At 37.9% G+C, this 13,994-nt stretch overlaps 1 protein-coding gene across 4 annotated transcripts in view; it reads left to right on the top strand.

Moving 5' to 3' along the window:
* Positions 1-13,994, top strand: part of kcnh1a (potassium voltage-gated channel, subfamily H (eag-related), member 1a) — a 119,286-nt gene that overhangs the window by 57,692 nt on the left and 47,600 nt on the right. For all 4 annotated transcript variants that reach the window (XM_062059568.1, XM_062059570.1, XM_062059569.1 and 1 more), the window contains 2 exons: positions 6,498-6,655; positions 13,508-13,779. In XM_062059568.1, coding sequence (XP_061915552.1) covers positions 6,498-6,655; positions 13,508-13,779 — 430 coding nt within the window. The remainder of the gene's footprint in view (positions 1-6,497; positions 6,656-13,507; positions 13,780-13,994) is intronic.

Below are 13,994 nucleotides of genomic sequence, written 5' to 3' on the forward strand. Positions count from 1 at the left end.
CAGCTCCGGCTGAATACCGGGAGTTTGTCGGGAGAAAATCTCTGTCGGGAGAGGCGCTGAATACCGGGATTCTCCCGCTAAAAACGGGAGGGTTGGCAAGTATGGCATATCTGAAAGCTGTTTGTCCAAGATTTGTGTTGGCTCTAGGAACAAACATTCTAAGTATGTCCTGCGACCTTAAACTCTAGCAACTGGAATCTCTACACATTAAAGAACACAAATAAGGGGGAACCAGACCAAGAAGTGATTTATATATAAAACACAACCATCAATTGTATACTCACGTTTTTATTAAGTCCTGATTATTAATGCAGTCTTACTTATACTATTTATAAATCTATACTTTATTGCATGTTTGCCTTGTCTAATACTTGTGAATTGTTTCTATAATGTTAAAATGCTACAGGTTTTGTTTTTTTTAGGTGAGGAAAAAAATTAAAACTCGTGATGTCACTGCCAAAGCATGGAAATATGACGCCGCCTTATGGAATAAAGAAATAAAAGTCAATATTTCAGAATAATCCTCACCATTAGAGTAATATTTGTGTAAATTGAATTACTCTGATCAACACTTTTATCATATAACCGATACTAGTGATCAAACCTAACTACAACAACAAACCCTTCTTCTGAAAAGAACCTTTAAAGAATCATAAATCCTATCTCTACTAAAAATGTTGCCTTAAAAAACATTGTCAGGTTTTTACCTTTTGTTTGCACACTGCAAAAAGTGAAATCTAAGTAAGATGAAATATCTCAAATAAGGATTACATTTGCTTATTTTCTGTCTGATTAGATAATTCTTCCCACTAAGCAGATTTTATGTTAGAGTGTTTTACTTGTTTTAAGTGTTTTGCTCCTAAATGATGTCAGTAAGATATTATAGCTTGTTGCTGAGTTTTGATGAGCTATATTGAGTCAAACATGCTTGAAACTAGAACATCAACTGTTGTGTCATCAACACTCACAAGTAGAAAACTACTTTTTTAAAGTCATCATTTCTTACTGCAAGCATGAAAAAGAAACTCATGATGCCGAGCACATATCATGATGTCAAGATAATGGCACTACTAGCATTTACTTTAATATATCATGATGTCAAGATAATGGCACTAGCATTTACTTTAACATATCATGATGTCAAGATAATGGCACTACTAGCATTTACTTTAACATATCATGATGTCAAGATAATGGCACTAGCATTTACTTCATTTAAGAATATTTTTCAACATATTGAGAAAAAATTTCTCTTTTTTTTCTACTAAGAAAAGTGCACTTGTTATTAGTGAGAATATACTTATTTGAAGGTATATTTGGGTTGATTGAGGTTAGCTAATTAGGGCCCGCACGGCCCATTATAAAAGGAATCCCAACGTTGTAATGGGACAGAAGGACTCTATTGTTATTGTAACGTTTTATTATTATTCTTTCTTTTTCTTCCGCAGCTTTGCGCTGTAATTTGACCCCCTTAACATGCTTCAAAACTCACAAAATTTGACACACACATCAGGACTTGCGAACAAAACTCTTTCGTCAAAAAACCAAACCCCAAAACTCAAAATTGCGCTCTAGCGCCCCCTAGGAAGAAAACTGCCTCTAACTCCCAGTAGGAATGTCGTAGAGACATGAAACAAAAACCTCTATGTAGGTCTGACTTAGACCTAGATTTCATTTTACTTGTTTTGGAAAGACTTTCTTGTTCTATTGGCAGATAATTTTGTTTAGTTCAAATAAAATACCCCTAAATTTTGTAATTTTTGTTCTTGTTTTTGAACACTGACTTTTTGCAGTGCACTACTACCTACTAGGAAGGTTAGTTACAGCTTTCCTTTAGTTCAATGTTTGTTTTAGGAGGTTTGCTGCCGAGCCCCAAAGTGCACGCTGGTCTTATAATAGAATTTTGCCAGCAGTGATTTTTGGAGAAGGCGAGGTGGCGTCTTGTCAGATGCCAGATAGATCGGGTCGGATGACAGCGAGGGCAGCAGTTGTACGAGATGCAGACCGCAGCGCATTAGCAAAATCAATACGGCTCTCTCTCCCACACACACACACACACACACACACACACACACACACACACACACACACACACACACACACACACACACACACACACACACACACACACACACACACACACACACACACACACACAACGCGCGGCGGCGTCGCAACGGCAATGACTCTCCCAAGCTGCAAAGCACACTGGGAATGTCTGAATCACTGGAGGGGCGGCTGTTTCTCTAAATGCTGAGTCGGCATTTAGCCTTTTTTTGATTGAGACTTTTATTAGTACATATTCCGTACAAGCCACACAGTAAATTGTCCGCACGTGTTTTACGATCGATGTCATAGCGCACTTGTGTGTGTACGTGTGTTGACCTTTTGTCATGCTAGACGTCATGCTAAGCTAGTAAAACATGTACGGGCGAAAAAATTCAATTAATCGTTATTAATCCATTTGTACGATATGCTCTGGGCTAATAAAAAGCGAGCGGCGAGTCATAAATGGCCCCCGGGCCGCACTTTGGACACGCCTGCTTTAGCTACCAGTGAGTGTCATTTATGTACTAGGAAGTGTACTGCAGTCATGTTTGTTGTCACACTTTATAGTGCAGGGGTGTCCAAAGTGTGGCCCCGGGGGGACATTTATGATCTGTGTGAAGTTGCAAATATTCAAATAATGCTACGTTTGAGCCGTGGAAATTGTTGTTTGTGCCATTACGGTTTTTAAGAATAGAATAGAAAGTACTTTATTGATCCCTGGGGAAAATTCAGCACCACAGTTCGCTCACAATAGACAGTAATAATAATATATTATATATATAATATATAAATAATATAAATATATTCTACATATACTCTACATTTAAGTGCAGTTTAAGTTATTCTAAAGTACATTTTCTGACTAGTGACGTCATCCATCTTGTCAAAATCTTCCGTAGTTTTTTTTGTCCAACTATAATAGTTTTTAAGTTCTAAGATAGGATATGATAGACTTTATTAATCCCACAATGAGGAAATGATGTGGTTGGAGTGCAGATTCAAAATGTTAGGTAAAAACACATGAAAGCAAGAGGGAACAATTTAAGACAAATACATAAAGGACATTAAAAGAGCAAAGAGAGCTGATGCAATGAGCTGCCACTTCAGCGGCGCCATTTCTACATACAGCTACAAAAGTCAAACACAATGAAAAAAACAAAAAATTTGCAATAAATAATACTTATTGCACAGAAACGATTGCACCATGCATAGATAAACAACAAAACAAATAGTAACATGTTATTTGTTACGGCGGAGTCGAGGTTCGTTCTCCCAGGATGCAAACGGACGACTCCGGACAGGACTTGCAGGTAGGAACATGATTTAATCTTCAAAAGGTTGCAAAACAGAAAACAAACCGACGGAACAAGGTGCCGATCGCACTTGAAGCTAAGGCTACTGCTTAGCATAGACTAAAGACCAGCAAAACTTACGTAAGAGTAGCGGGAAGCAAACAAAGAAGCCAGACCGGCAAAGGCAGGCTTAAATAATGTCTCTTGATGAGCAACAGGTGAGCATCCCGGACACAAGAGGCAGGTGGAAATAATAAGTAGCCATGGTAACAAACTCACAGGTGCACTAACGGGAACTAAAGGAGTCCAAAACTAACAGAAAACATAAGTGACTAGAAAACGTAACCAGACTATGATCCAGGCAGCGAATCATAACATTAATAAGATACAAAATCTAGTAATTAATAAGATAACAACTATAAGCGTTACACAAACACATTTTGCAGCACAAACAGACCCAAAAAAATTTGCAGCACAAATGTTTGGGACAAGTTTGATGAGATTTTGTTATGTTTGGTTAGGAATAATAACACACTAATAACAAAAAACTATAATAGTATAGCCAAAAAAATGTTGCTCCCTGTGATGAGGTGGCGACTTGTCCAGGGTGTACACCGCCTTCCGCCCGAATGCAGCTGAGATAGGCTCCAGCATCCCCCGCAACCCCAAAAGGGACAAGCGGTAGAAAATGGATGGATGGAAAAAATGTTGCAGCAAAACATAGCACAAACATTTGGGACAAGTTTGGGTAGAGTTTGACAATGTGTGTGTGTGGAAGAGGGGGGGGGGAGGGGGGGGGTGAATATAATGCATTAATAATGTCAAAACTACAATAGTTAGACAAACAAAAATTGCAGCACAAACGTAGCACACATGTTTGGGACAAGTTTGGGGAGATTTTGACTTGGTTATGAATACAAACACGTTAATAACATCAAAATAGTTAGGTGGGGGGCACTGGTTATGAAACCTAATAGACAAAAAATGTGCAGCACAAATGAATCACAAGCATAGCACAAACATTTAGGACAAGCTTGGGGAGATTTTGGTGTTGGTGGTCAGAGTGCTTATGAATAATAACATGTTAATAACATCAAAACTGTAATAGTATAGACACAAAAATGTATGGTAATGATGGGGGGTAATGAATATAACACATTAATAATGTAAAAACTATAATAGTTAGACAAACAAAATTTGCAGCACAAATATTTGGGAGGAGTTTGGGGAAATTTTGACATGCATGGTGGGGGGGGGGGTGGGGGGGGGGTTATGAATGAAAACACGTTAATAAGATAAACAATCTAGTAATAAGATAACAACTATAAGCGTTACACAAACAAATTTTGCAGCACAAACGGACAAAATAAATTTGCAGCACAAATGTTTGGGACAAGTTTGATGAGATTTTGTTATGTTTGGTTAGGAATAATAACACACTAATAACATAAAAACTATAATAGTATAGACAAAAAAATGTTGCAGCAAAACATAGCACAAACATTTGGGATACGTTTGGGTAGAGTTTGACAATGTGTGTGTGTGTGTGTTTGTGTGTGTGTGTGTGGCGGGGGGTGGGGGCGTGGGGGTATGACTTTAACACATTAATAACAATATATATTAATAAAAACTACAATAGTTAGACACACAAAAATTGCAGCACAAACGTAGCACACATATTTGGGACAAGTTTGGGTAGATTTTGACATGGTTGGGGGGGGGGGGGGGGTTATGAATGAACATATGTTAATAACATAAAAACTTTAATAGTTAAAAAGATAAAAACTATAAGAGTTACACAAACACATTTTGCAGCACAAACGCACCAAAAAAATTTGCAGCGCAAACTTTGGGACAATTTGGATGAGATTTTGACGAGGTGGAGGCCACTGCACTGCAAAAAGTCAGTGTGCAAAAACAAGGAAAACAAAAACAAAAATGAGGGGTATTTTATTTGAACTAAGCAAAATTATCTGCAAATAGAACAAGAAAATTCGTCTTGTCAAGACTTTCCAAAACAAGTAAAATTAGCTAACCTCAATGAACCCCAAAATACCTTTAAAATAAGTATATTCTCTCTAATAACAAGTGCACTTTTCTTGCTAGAAAAAAGAAGACATTTTTGCTCAATATGTTGAAAAACATTCTTAAATGAAGTAAATGCTAGTGCCATTATCTTGACATAATATGTGCTCGGCATCATGAGTTTTTTTTTAATGCTTGAAGTAAGAAATTATTACTTTAAAAAAGTAGTTTTCTACTTGTGAGTGTTGATGACACAACAGTTGATATTCTAGTTTCAAGCATGTTTGACTCAATATAGCTCATCAAATCTCAGCAACAAGCTGTAATATCTTACTGACATCATTTAGGAGCAAAACCCTTAAAACAAGTAAAACACTCTTAACATAAAATCTGCTTAGTGAGAAGAATGATCTTATCAGACAGAAAATAAGCAAATATCAGCCTTATTTGAGATATTTCATCTTACTTAGATTGCAGTTTTTGCAGTGTGGTTATGAATGATAATGCGTTAACATAAAAACTATAATAGTTGATAACATAAATATTATAATAGTATAGATAAAAAAAATGTTGTAGCACAAACATTTGGGGAGATTTTGATAAGGTTATGAGTAATAACATGTTAATAATAACAGAAAAAGTATAACAAGACAAAAAACTTTTGCAGCACAAAAAAAGTTTGGGGATATTTTGAGAAGGTGGGGGCTGCATGACGTTACAAATGAGAAAAGTTAGAATAACTTCAACGTAACATTTTTTGCGACAGGAATGTGGGTGTTATTTTGCTATTTGCGACGAGGAGGTCCTGCAGCTCCTGGTTGTGCGGCCTGTGTGGCGTTTGAGACACAACGTGGCTCCATTTGTGCGGCCTGTGTGATGTTTGAGACACAACGTGGCTCCATTTGTGCGGCCTGTGTGATGTTTGAGACACAACGTGGCTCCATTTGTGCGGCCTGTGTGATGTTTGAGACACAACGTGGCTCCATTTGTGCGGCCTGTGTGATGTTTGAGACACAACGTGGCTCCATTTGTGCGGCCTGTGTGATGTTTGAGACACAACGTGGCTCCATTTGACACGCTGCATGCAAATGTCCAATCAAGTGAAGCATTCCTCTCGTCTGCATCCTTCAGGGCATCAGCAGCCTCTTCAGTTCCCTCAAGGTGGTCCGCCTCCTCCGCCTGGGCCGGGTGGCCCGCAAGCTGGACCACTACATCGAGTACGGGGCCGCGGTCCTGGTCCTGCTGGTGTGCGTTTTCGGGCTGGCGGCTCACTGGCTGGCCTGCATTTGGTACGTTCCTTCTCTGCGTCCATAAATTAGTAATCAGCTAATTAACGTAACGAGGACACTGATTCAGCTCCTTGTGCGCTATAATTAGCAGTCCCCCCCCCCCCCACATCCGTGCTTGTTTTCACGCATTTAACGTGGCAGTGGCTTAGAATTGGCCTCCCCTGGTCAACATGCAAGAGGTCTTCATCCTCCCAGCAGGGGGTCCGGAGCACGGAGAGTGTTGGCATGGCTCACCTAAGATGCACGCGCAGGCTTCTAACTTCATCTCAGCACGGCTAATAAAGCCGGTGGCCACATCGCAAATAAAAATAGCTCCCGTGTCGATTTCCCACAATGTGGTGTCCGCGGTTGCCATGGCGACGGGACACGTGGCAGCAGCAGCAAAAATAATTGCTGGGTTGTCGCTTTAAATCTGTTTATTTGTTTGGTGAATCTGCGTGTTTTGCTGCAATAATAAATGAATAAAATGCATATAATGTTCACTGATGGATTATTTTTGTTTACCGTATTTTTCGGACTATAAATCAGAGTTTTTTTTCATAGTTTGGCCGGGGATGCGATTTATACTCAGGAGCGACTTATGTGTGAAATTATTAACACATTACCGTAAAATATCAAATATTATTTAGCTCATTCACGTAAGAGATTAAACGTATAAGATTTCATTTACAGATTGTTTGGTAAACGTATAGCATGTTCTATATGTTATAGTTATTTGAATGACTCTTACCATAATATGTGAGGTTAACATAGCAGTTGGTTATTTATGCCTCATATAACGTACACTTATTCAGCCTGTTGTTCACTATTCTTTACACATTTTAAATTGCCTTTCAAATGTATATTCTTGCTGTTGGCTTTTATCAAATACATTTCCCCCAAAAATGCGACTTATTCTCCAGTGCGACTTATATATGTTTTTTTCCTTCTTTATTATGCATTTTCGACTGGTGCGACTTATACTCCGGAGCGACTTATACTCCGAAAAATACGGTATATATATTTAAAACTATTTATTTAAAAATGTATTTATTTATATTTATTTTTATTTCATCAGACCAGGAGTGTCCAGACTTTTCCACAAAAGATTGCTCACTAAAATATGAAAAGTTGCATGCATGGGCGCTTTGCTATTTTTTTTAAATTTTAAGGATTTAAGGAACGTTATTGTCATATTAATTCAATTTGAGTCTTGGGAAAAACGATTCGATTCAGAATAGTTTCTCGATTTGAAACAGATTCTCGATTCAAAATGAATACTTTTTAATAACATTGGGTGCCAGTTTTATGATGAACTACATTCCTTCATAAAATAGACAAACCGCTCTGATAAAAGTTAAAAGAAAACTGGTTTTGTTTAATAAAATTATACCCAAACATTTATTAAAGTCATACACAAATAAGGCAAAAAGAGAAGTATCCAACACTTCTCTTTTCTAAAGTAAATGTGTACAGCAGATGTGATCAACAACAGGGTTTCCCATTAATGTAATTGAATGTGGCGCGCTGCTATGGCATTTTCATTACCGCCACTCCTTGAAAATATATTTTTTTTAAAATTTGAAACCAAATTAAAGTACAGTAGTATATTGTAGCCCCCAGAAGAAATCACACAAAGTCCGATGCTATTTTTAACTTTAATTACCAATCTTATGATTACAAACAACGGCACAATTCCAACAGGTTTTACCTCCCGAGCAAATACTTTCGCCGCACAACACTTCCTCATTCTCTGCCAATCACCTTTCAGGCACGGACGGTGTGTTTGCGATCATGGGAAAAACTAGCATCCAAACCAAAGGACCAAAAAACATTAACATTAGCTTGTCGTTACAGTATGAATTGATATATATATATATATATATATATATATATATATATATAGCTTATTATTTGCGCACTATTGACAAGTGATGTACCGAAAACTTGACCACCAAAAAAAGACTTTGATCAGTGAAACCCGTGCTGCCGAATCCGGATGTAAACAAAATGCATGCCGTTGTCTGGAGCGTTGTCATCATGTCTGTGATGTGGACGTGATTTTTATATATATTGCAGATATACCCGCAGAAAGCCATCTACAAATGTGCAAATATTAAGAGGACAGTGGCGGCTTTTAAGAAGACAAAGTGAAACTAATGCAGCAGCGCCAAGCAAGTGTGACGTCATGCTCGCCGCAGCCACTTTAGTCAAGGACATTGAGGGACAGAATTAAAGTTTTTAAACACTATCAAGAACTTGGATTGCGCTACAAACATGACGCTACTACCAAGAATGTATCGGGGCGGATGCAGGTCTGAAGCACGGACCGGCGGGAAAGTTTTTTCGAAGGAAGTAGTAGTGAAACTGCGAACTATCAAGCTGGTGGCTATTTATTGCTACCTCGCAAATTTTCGATCGCTAACGTTAGCATTAGCATTTTGATTTGATTGATTGATTGAGACTTTCATTAGTAGGTTGCACACTACAGTACATATTCCGTACAATTGACCACTAAATGGTAACACCCCAATAAGTTTTTCAACTTGTTTAAGTCGGGGTCCACTTAAATTGATTCATGGTGTAAATATATACTATCAGCATAATACAGTCATCACACAAGTTAATCATCATCAGAGTATATACATTGAATTATTTACATTATTTGCAATCCGGGGGGTGGGATGTGGAGGGGGTTGGGGTGGGGGGGTTAGGTTTGGTTGATATCAGCACTTCAGTCATCAACAATAATATCATCTGAGAAATGGACATTGAAACAGTGTAGGTGTGACTTGGTAGGATATGTACAGCGAGCAGTGAACATAGTGAGCTCAGAAAGCATAAGAACAAGTATATACATTTGATTATTTACATTTGATTATTTACAATCCGGGGAGGTGGGATGAGGTGGGGGGAGGGTGTTAGTTTAGGGTTGTAGTTGCCTGGAAGTGTTCTTTTAGTGCGCTTTTGAAGGAGGGTAGAGAGATCATGGAAAGTCACTTACTAGTTTAGCAGGAACAGACTTAAGGCAGCTTTGGTCTGAAATTCCTCGTCTTTGAGCTCAGGTCAGCGAGTGAAAGCCGGAACAACGTTGATCCTTCACTGTCCTTTTATCCGGGTAACTTGCCTTTTTTCTTTCTTTTGTCTGCTCAGACAAAACTTTTCGTTTCTTTGGTTATTTTGGAGCTTCGGCCATGATAGCAGTTATTGCACGTGGGCGTTCTTCTTCTTTTTGTTTTGTGGCGGCACGCAGGCGTTCGCATTGACTTCCATCTTTTTAACAAATGGGGAAAGGGGGAAGTGGCGTATGCCGCGATGGCACATTTGTAGTTTTTTATGTGGCAAGGTTCCTGCCACCCTCCTGAAAAACGCTAAGTGCCAGTAAGAAGGATACAGACCCACTCAGGCCTTGACAGAAGTGTCATTCAACTAGTTGTAAGTCCACGTGTCATCTCAAAAGTAAGGAAATCATTTGAGAAGGCTGAAAAATGTTATATTCTCAAAGATGCCAGATTACGCAAAATTCCCGCTTTTCCAGGACATTTTTCCCGTTGAAAATTAATGGCCGAATTTTCAAACACAGCGCTCACATTTGTCATCCGGTTCGAGGCGTTCCACCATCCACAAACTCCACTCATCCTTGCCATTCAAGCATTTCAGTCCCTTTCAAGCGTATCCACGGCTTGCGCACATGCGACATTCACACCTACCGTATTTTTCGGAGTATAAGTCGCTCCGGCCGAAAATGCATAATAAAGAAGGAAAAAAACATATAAGTCGCACTAAAGTATAAGTCGCATTTTTTGGGGAAATTTATTTGATAAAATCCAACACCGAGAATAGACATTTGAATGATATTTGTTCAGTATCTAATAAATTGAAACGTATCATGTTTGCAGATGATACAAATGTATATTGTTCAGGAGAAGACTTGAAGGAAGTGTAATAGAGGTTGAGTTACTTCAGCTTAAAAAATGGTTTGATATTAATAAGTTATCATTAAATGATAAGAAAACTAAATGTATTGTGTTTAGTGGTGCAAGGACAAATTGTGAAGCAAAATTTTAATTAAATCAAGTGGAAATTGAGTATATGAAACTAGATTCTTGGGAATAATAATTGATCATAAATTATGTTGGAAATCGCATATTGAATATATAAAGGGAAAAATATCCAAATCCATTGCTATTCTTTATAAAGTAAGACACATGCTAAATAACAAATGTCTGCATATGTTATATTATTCTTAAATTTTTCCATATTTAACATATGGTGTTGAAGTTTGGGGAAATGTTTATAGAACAAACATAGACCCAATAATTAAACTTAAAAAAAGGGTCATTAGAATAATACACAAAGCATGCGACTATGAACCTACCAATCCATTATTTATAAGTTGTAATGTGTTAAAATTTCCAGATATTGTGTTTTTAAAAACAATGGAAATGATGTTTGGAGTAAAGAACAACAGCCTTCCAGCTTGTATTCTTAAGTTATTTACATTAAGAGGAGAAAACTATAATTTATGGGGGATATTGATTTTTGAAATAGGTAAAGTAAGAACAAATATAAAATACAAATGTATTTCAGTTTTTGGAGTTGAATGGTGGAACAAGCTCATTGATGAGCTGAAGACATGTAGTTATTAGTTAAGGTTTAAGAAAACCTTGAAAGGTGAAATAATAGAAAATTATAAAATATAGTAACAATTACTTTCATCCCATTGATTTTTTTTTTTAACGTTGATGTTCCAGGCAATCTAATTTTCAGTGAAGGTATAGGATAGGCAAATATAAGCTTTGGCTTCAGCCTATTCCTTTTTCGGTCAGCTGCTACTGACGGTCCCGGACACAAGGCTGAAGCTTAGAGGTGACAGAGCTTTCGTCGCTGCTGCTCCCAAGCTCTGGAACGACCTACCTCTGAGTGTTAGACAAGCCTCCTCTCTTCCTGTTTTTAAATCTCTCTTAAAAACATACTTTTATTCCATGGCTTTAAACACTGAGTGATACCCATCCTGCAATGGCGCCCCATAATGCACCTGCTGTCAACCTGTTTTTATCTTTTTATATATATACTGTATATATATTTTTTTTTATCATGTTCTTTTTATCATGTTTGTGTTGTGTTGTGTTTGCTCGGTTCTCGTATTATCTTTTAACCTGCCCATTGTACAGCACTTTGGCTACCCCTGTGGTACATTTTAAATGTGCTTTATAAATAAAGTTGATTTGATTTGATTCTTTTTATTTTATTTTATTTTTGTGTGTAAATGTGTATGATTGTTAAATATGTCTAATCTGTGCTGTTAAACTGGTCACACAAAATGGTTAACAGTTGATGGTTGATTATATGACCGAAATAAACTTATTTCATTCATTCATTCAAAGGCAATTTAAAATGTGTAAAGAATAGTGAACAACAGGCTGAATAAGTGTACGTTATATGAGGCATAAATAACGATATATTTCACTACGTCCAGCTTGTAACCTGCAGTATATGATTTCCTTTTCGGTGCCATTTTTGTTTAGCCCTTCTCAGTTTTTATAAATTACCGCCAATGTTGAAATGATCAATTTTCATAGGTACGGAAGTAGTAGCAGGTAGCATCTTTTTTTTCACAATGCACATCTGCCATGACCCCCCCCCCCACCCCCCCACCCCAAATTTGTATTGGTTGACGTGTGTGTGACGATTGCTGATATACGCCGAGTCTCTTCACGGCAAACACTGAAATCTAAGTAAGATGAAATATGTCAAATAAGGGTGATATTTGCTTATTTTCTGTCTGATAAGATACTTCTTCTCACTAAGCAGATTTTATGTTAGAGTGTTTTACTTGTTTTAAGGGTTTTGCTCCTAAATGATCTAATTACAGTTTGTAGCTGAGATTTGATGACTTATATTGAGTAAAACATGCTTGAAACTAGAATATCAAGTGTTGCAAAGCTGTGTCATCAACACTCACAAGTAGAAAACTACTTTTTTAAAGTCATAATTTCTTACTTCAGGCATGAAAAAATAAATCATGATGCCGAGTGCATATCATTATGTTAAGATAATGGCACTAGCATTTACTTAATTTAAGAATATTTTTCAACATATTGAGCAAAAAGGTCTAATTTTTTTTTTCTACCAAGAAAAGTGCACTTATTAGTGAGAATATACTTATTTGAAGGTATTTTTGGCTTCATTGAGGTTAGCTAATTTGACTTGTTTTGGAAAGTCTTGACAAGCCGAATTTTCGTGTTCTATTGGCAGATAATTTTGCTTAGTTCAAGTAAAATACCCCTCATTTTTGTATTTTTTTTCCTTGTTTGTGAACACTAAATTTTTGCAGTGTTACGTGAATGAGCTAAATAATATTATTTGATATTTTAGGGTAATGTGTTAATAATTTCACACATAAGTCGCTCCAGAGCATAAATCGCACTATGAAAAAAACTGCGATTTATAATCTGAAAAATACGGTAATTCCTACCGGAATTGCATATTCTAGTTGAATTTTGGTTTTCCTTATATTTTTTCCTTATTGTCTTTTGAAATTCTTTGTACATTTCTATCCTAAGTACTGTAAAGCTGGGAATGGGTTGGACTTGGGGTTGCTCTCTTTTATTTTGTTGGATTCATTAACAGTTTGGGCCAACACTGCGTATAAGTTGTCCGTCAGCAGACAAATATAATATAATACAAATCCATTCTGAATGGAGTCACCCCGAGAATTAGAATGCAATCCACCAACGTGAGTACACACCTTAAGTACATTGACAAACGTCTTGGCAACCTAACTGATTGTCTAGAAGTCATTGAGCATTTTGTGTTTCCATGATTTTTCCTCCACATCACGTCACAACTGACTCTTCCATTCCGCCCCAGGTACAGCATCGGCGACTACGAGGTCATCGACGAGGACACCAACATCGTGCGCATGGACAGCTGGCTGTACATCCTGGCCGAGACGGCGGGCACGCCGTACCGCTTCAACGCCAGCGGCTCGGGCAAGTGGGAGGGCGGCCCCAACAAGGACTCGGTCTACATCACGTCTTTGTACTTCACCATGACCAGCCTCACCAGCATCGGCTTCGGGAACATCGCCCCGACTACGGACGGAGAGAAGATCTTTGCCGTGGCCATGATGATGATCGGATGTGAGTGGGCCGCTTTTTTTTTCTCCTTTCTTTTTCTTCCTTCCTCCCGTCCGTCTCCTTCAGCAGACACGATACGGCACACACGCCGCCAGACGCCACAGAGGGAGGTGAATAATTCAATCACGGATCACCGACGTTTGGGAGCATCAAACCTTACAGTCGATTTGCCAAGCAAAATTTCCAATAAGAAAAAGCCGCCTGGGTTCTTTTAAAGG

Source organism: Entelurus aequoreus, linkage group LG09, assembly GCF_033978785.1.
Source record: "Entelurus aequoreus isolate RoL-2023_Sb linkage group LG09, RoL_Eaeq_v1.1, whole genome shotgun sequence".
In the NCBI taxonomy this organism is placed as follows: Eukaryota; Metazoa; Chordata; class Actinopteri; order Syngnathiformes; family Syngnathidae; genus Entelurus; species Entelurus aequoreus.